The sequence below is a fragment of the Ranitomeya imitator genome, chromosome 4, assembly GCF_032444005.1.
Source record: "Ranitomeya imitator isolate aRanImi1 chromosome 4, aRanImi1.pri, whole genome shotgun sequence".
Classification (NCBI taxonomy): Eukaryota; Metazoa; Chordata; class Amphibia; order Anura; family Dendrobatidae; genus Ranitomeya; species Ranitomeya imitator.
In genome coordinates, this window is record NC_091285.1 from 148,107,785 (window position 1) to 148,116,226 (window position 8,442).

Genomic DNA, 8,442 nt, shown 5'->3' on the forward strand with positions numbered 1-8,442 from the left:
TTATGATCTTACTGGATAAACTGGAGTACCACACCTTCACAAAGTATTTGTATAGGTCTCTAGCTGAGTTTGCTGAGACATAAGGTACACGTTAAAGGCAAATACTACCATATGGTATTTGAGCGTTCGCATGAGCAGGACTTAAGATCGCCATGACTGCAGCTTAGCCCTTTGATCAGCAAACATCAAGGCGAGATGAAGCAATATCCAGTACAACATTTATTGTAAACCAGAAACTCTCAGATAATACACATATTACATCATTTACAATCATCACTAAATACAAAGTACATAAGGAACATCCTGCCCCTATTCAATACATATCCAAACTGTGACCTACTATAGGTGTGTTCGCTAAGGCAGAGGTAAGAATTAACCCCTTACAGCAGAAAGTAAGCAATTATGGCTGATTCATATAGAAGTTATAGAACATTTATGGACAACCAAAACTAAGAGGACTGTATTGGACAGACTTTAGATGTGAAGAGCAAGACATTATGACATTCTAATGGCTATTACATCCAGTGAAATATTTACAAGGCATCTATCTGTGCATTAAGCCAAACGTATACACTGGCAAAAGTCCACTGTGTATTCTAAAAGGTTTACATAGACCCCCATCCACAGGGTGGAGACCAACAAGTGTCCCTTTGGCCTTCGTCTGGCTACTATGCACTAGAATAATGTTCATTTATTGCATAGGAAAAAACACAACACACTGCACAGAAACGTCTTAAAAGTTATGCACTATTTTTTTTTTTTATAAAGAAGCCCTATGGTGGACTGATGTCAACGTTTTGTACCCAAACCCAGAGGTTTTTTCCATAACCAAATCTATCCTGAATACAGTCCCTAAACAAATACAGATAGTAGTCCCCCTCCCAAGGTCCAGCACTGGCTCCTAGCTGCTGCCCTGGGCTCTGCGATGACGTCATGTCGAAAGCACACATCACCGCTGTAGCCGATCACTCAGCTCTATGGCTCTGCTGATGTAGGTGCAACAGTTAGATTTGCCACCAAATACAGAAACTGGAGCAGTGGTGTGGAGCCAGCAATGGATCTGTGGAGGGGGAGTACTAGCTTTAGTTGTTTTTTTGTACGACTGATTATTTTATGACCACTATTAAAACTAGAAAACCCCTGTTAAGGCGAAGTTCACATTGCATGAACGAACGTGGCCTACAGCATAAGTAGGGAGGGAACCTTTCCCGGTTGCTTTAGTTCCATAGGCCTCTATACACAAAATGGAAGCCAAAAGTGTGATCTTTTAACCTTATTTAGCATGCATTTGTCTGCACTAGTTAGAGACTGTGCTTTCCTATATAGCCTCTGCAAAAATATTATATAGTACATTAGGATTTATTTTTTTCACTGCATCCCTATGTTGAATGGATGCGTAGACCTCCTGATGGCCACCATCAGGCACATACCTCTAAAGTAGCATAGATGGTGGTGGGCATAGACGCAGTGTGTACCCACCAAAAGATTCTATACAGCAGGGGTGTCAAACTGCATTCCTCGAGGGCTGCAAACAGGTCATGTTTTCAGGATTTCCTTGTACTGCACAGGTGATAATTTAATCACCCACACAAATAATGAGTTGGTGATTAAATTATCACCTGTGCAGTACAAGGAAATCCTGAAAACATGACCCGTTTGCAGCCCTCGAGGAATGCAGTTTGACACCCCTGCTATACAGCACACAGTTCTTAGCGGTGAAGGGAAAAAAACCTGCAAACTCAATGGCATAAAACCAGACCGTGTTGAAGAGATGGCTGACAATCTTGGCTCCCACGTTGCCTGCGAACTAGCTCCATTCACTAGTAGCTGTACTCCATGACTTCATGGTAGCCTATTGTTTTTAGCACTGACATACACAAGATGGTACTTTGATGTTAAAATATGGGTTTCATTATTACTCATTAAAACTTTATTTGATCCATATTTAAGAAGAAGAAAGACAAAACACTCCTATGTTTACTAGCATCATTTCTACTGAACTTACTCATATGGACCTACGCATTAAAAAAATTTACAAGGCATACATTTTGCAGAGGTGGAAACAATAAAGCAATAGAAAAAAAAAATTAAAAACATAAATGTTACAATTTTTTGAGACTAAGAAATTGATTGCTTATTCTAAAAATATCAGACTGGGGGAATCCCACTTGCGGCACCCCGATCGTGCAGCGGACACAATGCTCTGTCCCCTTCATTGTTAATCAGTCGCTGCTCCTTACAGCCTCTAGTGTCTGTGCCTGGTACCGCATCTTATACTCATGGCATTATGGCAATAAAAGCCAAAAAAAATACCTAAACAAGAAAAACTAAAAAATGAGCAACTGAATGATGAGGAAGTCAGGTTTTGTGAGATTGCACCAATTTCTGCCTCATATTTTTAATATTGCTTTCACGGTTCAGCCCCAAACCCTGTGAAGTGTTTTGTGCAAAAACAGACACACAGGAGGCATTGTCCTCATAAATATAACTTAAATTGTGTGGCCATGTGACACGAGTTTAATATTACTGGAAATTAGAAATGATATGCTTCCACAAGTAATCTCTGCCGTTCCTTCACATTACGTGGGTCAGTTATCAAATAACTGTGAAAGAGAATAATCGCTAAAAACAATATAGGATATTTGGTGACGAATCAACAAGAAGAAAAAAAAAATAAAATCTCATGGGATGATCATTTTAATTTTGCATATGCAAAACCCATCCAACAACGACAAGAAACTACCTATGTATATAGAAAATATAGTATACTACATATATACAGTAGGTATACTTCCTGCCGTAACAGGCAACCGGGTCACTGAAGAAACAGAGGCGCCAATTTATTAAAGCAATTTCACAAGAATTTTGGTGTAAATTGCTTTGAAAAAAAGAAAAAAATGTTGGTGCAACTTGGAGTAGCAGAAATTTTGCAACTTTGTGTTTTTTTTTGACAGTTTATCCCAGCTCTGACAAAATGGGCAATACTAGGACAGGGATGTGACACCACAGCTCATCTAAATAAATTAAATATGGGTTTCCCTACACCAGAAATCTTACTCCAGTCAAGGACTGGAGTAAGATTACTGGTGTGGCACATGGAGGTGCACTCAATTTGTCAGACTTCCTGATTCATGAAGAGGGGGTGCACCTGCCTATGAATCAGGAGTGTGGCTCCTTCAAGATCAATAATCGTTTTTGATAAATCAGGGCCATAGTTTCTTATTGTCCCAGGGCAACAAATCATGGTATATTACCTATGATAATAGAAAATGTATGCTACATATGTATATAAATGAGGCATACTACCTGTTGAAACAGGCAACCAAGTCAATTAACAAGCAAAGTTTCTTATTGTCCTAGGGCAAAACAGCGGAACACGCCTAAAAATTGTAAATATTTTATCTATGTGTAAAAAGTTACTGGAACTGTTTGCTTTGCCACCGATAACAGAAAAAAAAACAAGGAAATTGACACAGAAGTGAAAACCAAAAGTATAGGTAGCATTCCACAGTCACTGCTACAGCACTGAGAGGAGATCCTACATGCTCATGTATGGCCATCTATAGCATGATCTATAGATCAGGGTGATCTACTGGAAGGCTAATGGAGAACACTTAAGGAAGAAGTGCAGTGGAAATGTAAGTCAAGAACTCTATCAATTAGGTAGCGAGAGAAGATGGGGAGGGGAGGAGGAATTATGCATTCTTAAGAAACCTGGGTGAGGAGGACAAAAATAAGAAGAAAAAAACTGCTGGAGTTTTAGGACATAATTATATAGACTCTATGAACTTTTGAGGCTATTTAATAGTGAGTAATATGTATTTTCTCAGTGAACTGACAAGTACCATCATTGACGTTAATAGAACACAACCCAAACATGTAGGTGTCAGAACCTAATTTTAAACCTGACCTATCTACATGTTATGAGGTGGGTGACAGAGCAAAAACACAGCACGCAGCGATACAAAAACTTTCTCGGCTCAGTTCTGACTTTTCAGCCAACATTCTGCCATTCAGAATTGAATTAAACACCTGATAAAAAAAAAAAAGTATTGTGAAAGAAAGCATAAAAAACAGAACCCACATAGGCCACTGAGAAGGACATGTCAGTTCTCCTTTAGTAAGTACTTGCACACTTCATGAAACCACAATTCTGTAACATTGTGCTGTTCAGTTTCTCCAGGAATTTTTGAAGCAGAAACCGAGTTGACGCTCAGGTCCTGCTCCAAAAACTCAGCAAAAGACTGTGTGCACAAAGCCGTATTCCTCCTAGAAATTAATAAATGGATGGGTTTACCAGTTGTGGTGGCCCTGGCACGGTCAACAGTGAACAGTGTCAGGCTGTGCAGGGAAAAGTCTCTTTTGACAGGAGGAGTAACACACAGTTGTCAATTTTCAGGAGTAATAACAGAGAAACATCAGAACACAGAATTTGATATTCCTTAAAGCATAGCAATATTTATGGAACCATGTCAGGAACGGTGACAGACTTCTACCTAATAAGAGGACATGCAGTTACTCCACTATCAGTGCGAGGAGCCAACAACTGGCAAAAGAGTCAACTAATGGATAAAGAACTCGGAAACAGGTCGGCGCTTTCCAAAAATTTCCTCTGGTTCTTCTGGTTCTTCATAAAGAGAAGATACTGATGGATAGCTGTCCTTTGCTTTCAGCTTCTTTTTCATTCCAGAAGGTGCAGTGAAGAACTTATTTAAAGAACCAGGCTTTTTGAGGCCTTTTGTCAAATCATGAAACGCAATGTCATCAGAAAGGACACCAAGGAAAGCGTTGGTCGTGCCCAATATGGAGGTGGCAACCTTTGAGTTTCTCTTCAGTGGGATAGCATGTTCTACATTGGAAGCGGCAGGGTCATGCAAAATAAACCGGAGCTGTACAGGGGAGCTTTTCTTTAGGTAATGGTATGGCTTCCTTCCACTGTTATCTCGGATGTTGACGTTCGCCTTATAATCTCTAGTTAACATAATGATGGCATCTTTACATTGGTGTATAGCTGCTATATGTAGCGGTGTATATCCTCCAAAAGACTTTGCATTCACATTGAGGTCACTACCACTCTTCCGACAATGGTCAAACAATAATTTCACCATTTCTGTGTTTCCGCTCTTAGCTGCCCAGTGCAATGCAGTAAATCCAGATATAAAGTCTCGCTTACCAGCCAAGTCACTGTCAGTCATAATAAGTCCAAGGAGTTTATGATTCCACCGACCATTCGTTGAATTTACTAACCACTCGTGATCGGATGGTTCCAGAGGTACCTCATCTGAATATTTGGTCTCCTCACTTACTTTGATCATTTTGGATGACCTCTTCATGTGGGGAGACTTTGAGGCTGTATCATCAAACTGCTTTCTGGCCACCTTAGGGGACCTGGAATAAATAGTGACTGAAGCCTCCTGTATAGCTTTAGGCAGGACAGTTGGTTGGAGTGGATTTTCTTCACTCTGGTTCGTTTCTTCAAAGGAAGGTTGAGCATAACGTAATGGCAGCATGTGCGGCTTCGGGACCTGATCTTTGGACTGGGCATCAGACCATGCCTTGGGAAGAAGAACTGGTCCAGCAGTGTCCATTCTAGACACAATGTCAAACACAGACTCCCTTTTAGACTCATTCTGGTCTTCTGTATCCTCCTCGTTAAGGTTGTCAGTGTCGGTTGGATCAGTAGTTTCAGAGGAAGCTGCATCATGCAGTTTTGACTCTATTGTCTCAGTGTACAATGTCTCCTTATATCTGGGTGCTGGCTTTTCTATGTTAGCACTGAAAGGTACAGGTTGAGGTTCTTCTTCTTCTTTAAGGTCCCTGTCTCTTTCTTTCTCCACCGAAGCCTTTGATGTCCTCCTGTCTTCCAGTAAGTAGGTGTACTTCTTCCTCAACACTACAGTCTTGGTGTCCTCCTCATCTTTCACCACCACTGCTATGTTATTGACTAACCTCTTAAAGAGCTCCCGGTTATTTGCCTTTTCTTCAGGGTCAGGAGACTCCACCATAGGCTTAAACTTCTTGAGCAGTTCGGAGTTCTTCACCTTTCCTCCCTGATCCAGCAGAAAGTTCAGCACAACTTCTTGTGTGACAGCCATTCTCCTCTGTCACATTCAGCTGGTGGTAGAGGGGGATCTACCAGCTGAGAAGCCCAGATCTGCAGCTCTCTCCTTACATGTCTTCTCCTGGTGTCTTCGGTGCAATTTACCTGATGCTTCCGGGGTGAAACTTTGTGATCAGTTCTGCTACGCCCAGCCCTGACTGATCAGTTAGTGAGGAGGGGGAGGGGAACAGGCTGCAGGAGGAGGAGGTGCAGTCAGGGCCGGCTGTCACCTGGAGCAGCCAACACCTGACAGGTGCGATCGCGTCCATGGAGGTCACAGTCCTGGAGACTAGGACATTGTCTGCTTCAGTATTATTGTATTGATTCATTACTGATCATTATTTATTCATCCTCCATAGGGATCACAGTTTGCATTGCCTCCTGATAAGGTAACTGCAGAGGAACACTTAATAAGGCTAATTATATTTCTAATATTAAATAGAGGATTGTGTCTGGGCTTTATATTAGAAAAACCACGTAGCTTGTTTTTATTAATATACATTTATGGGGGGAAAATGATTGGAAAGCCAATACTGCAAACATTACTATTTCTAGGAAGGTAATCCAGCTTTCCCACAGCCCTGAATGACAAAAACCTACTGGCTATACCAAGTTATAAATGTTTCTTACCCATAATGTGCTTTATTTCCCATCCAATGTCTGCATGACATTGCTTTTATAGGAAGCATTTAATGGACTCCAGCTTCCCACAAAACAGAGACATCTAACAAAGAGTTAATGGAAATGCCACATATGCTAGGAGTTTCTGCAATCAAAATACTGCAGTGAATCCACAGCAGCGTCATATTAGCCCAAATCGTGCAGATTTCCTTGTCATTTCTGCAGTTTTGCAGAACATTTCCATGTAACACGTAGATTTCTTGCAGATTTCACCCCATGCATTACAGAGACAGAAATCTGTAGTGAAATAATCAGCACACCTGGCAGTCACTGTATTGTGAGCATTTCTAGAAGTATTTTCATGTTTATTTTCCAACATTTCATGCATGCTTTTTTTTATTCTGGAGTACTTGAAGTCCCATAGAAAAGCCTACGTGCATAATGCCAGAATAAATTATCTATCCCAAAGCATGATTATTAATTTAAAAAAAAAAGCCATGATGCTACAAAAAATATTCAAAACTCTGTGGGATGAATTTTAATCCCCCCTCTAATCCAATTTTCTGGCTTCAAAAAGTTTCAAAATTTGTCAGGCTATGTGCCCACGTTGCGGATTCGTGTGCCGATTTTTCCGCACCGTTTTTGAAAAATTCGCGGATTTACCGCAGATTTCCAGCGTTTTTTGTGTGGATTTTACCGGCGTTTTACACCTGCGGATTCCTATTGAGGAGCAGGTGTAAACCGCTGCGGAATCCGCACAAGGAATTGACATGCTGAGGCTTTCCGTCCGGCGCTGACAGTCAGTGCCGGGAAGCTGACGGCGGGGGACGTGACAGACATCGGAATGTGAGTATGTACTGTTTTTTTTTTTTACTTTTACAATGGTAACCAGGGTAAATATCAGGTTACTAAGCGCGGCCCTGCACTTAGTAACCCGATGTTTACCCTGGTTACAAGTGAACACATCGCTGGATCGGCGTCACACACGCCGATCCAGCGATGACAGCGGGTGATCTGCGACCAAAAAATGGTGCTGATCATTCCCCACGACCAACGATCTCCCAGCAGGGGCCTGATCGTTGGTCGCTGTCACACATAACGAGATCGTTAGCGGGATCGTTGCTACGTCACAAAAAGCGTGACGTTGCAACGAAATCGTTATGTGTGAAGGTACCTTTAGTTTTTTTCTGAAATACCACAGATAACACTCGTACTTGTGATAATCTGTATGGCTGTGCACATGTCCGTGATTTGTCCTGGACTGACCACTCCGCAAAATATCACAAAGACCTGACTGATTTTGATCTGAGGGTTGGATCAAAATCAGCAATAGAAGTCTCTGGGTCTGTGAAAAAATTGGACTGCACTCGGATGTCATCCTAGTGTGATCTGATTTTCACTGTCACATAGTAAAACCATTTTTTTTTCTCCACATACTCGAAAAATGGACGACACTCGGACCACATTCTGATCAAAATCATTTGTGCTTCTCTTAGGCGAGAGAAATGAACATCTGAATGAGGCCTCAACCACATCTGCAGGTGTCCATCAGTGCCTCAGCTTCCATCTCCGAGGCAGCCAGTGTTACAGTACAGCAGATCAGTGAGAGCTGCAGCTAATGTGTTTGTAAGGAGACAAAGTTCAGTTGTACTGTTCTGTGCTAGTTCCATGTCTCACACTGTTAAATCCTACTTTAATTTAATAAAAGCTCTGGAGGCAGA

General features: G+C 41.4%; 1 protein-coding gene across 1 annotated transcript; it reads right to left on the reverse strand.

The window, feature by feature from the left end:
* Window positions 1–206: 206 nt before the first annotated feature.
* On the reverse strand, window positions 207–6,189 carry SOWAHA (sosondowah ankyrin repeat domain family member A). Its single transcript, XM_069764013.1, has one exon. The coding sequence runs from the start codon at window positions 6,093–6,095 to the stop codon at window positions 4,563–4,565; it is 1,533 nt and encodes a 510-aa protein (XP_069620114.1). The 5' UTR covers window positions 6,096–6,189; the 3' UTR covers window positions 207–4,562.
* Window positions 6,190–8,442: the final 2,253 nt, after the last annotated feature.

What these genes read in the sequence shown, in the direction of transcription:
- SOWAHA (XM_069764013.1), bottom strand. Translation starts at nt 6,095, where the DNA reads ATGGCTGTCACACAAGAAGTTGTGCTGAACTTTCTGCTGGATCAGGGA.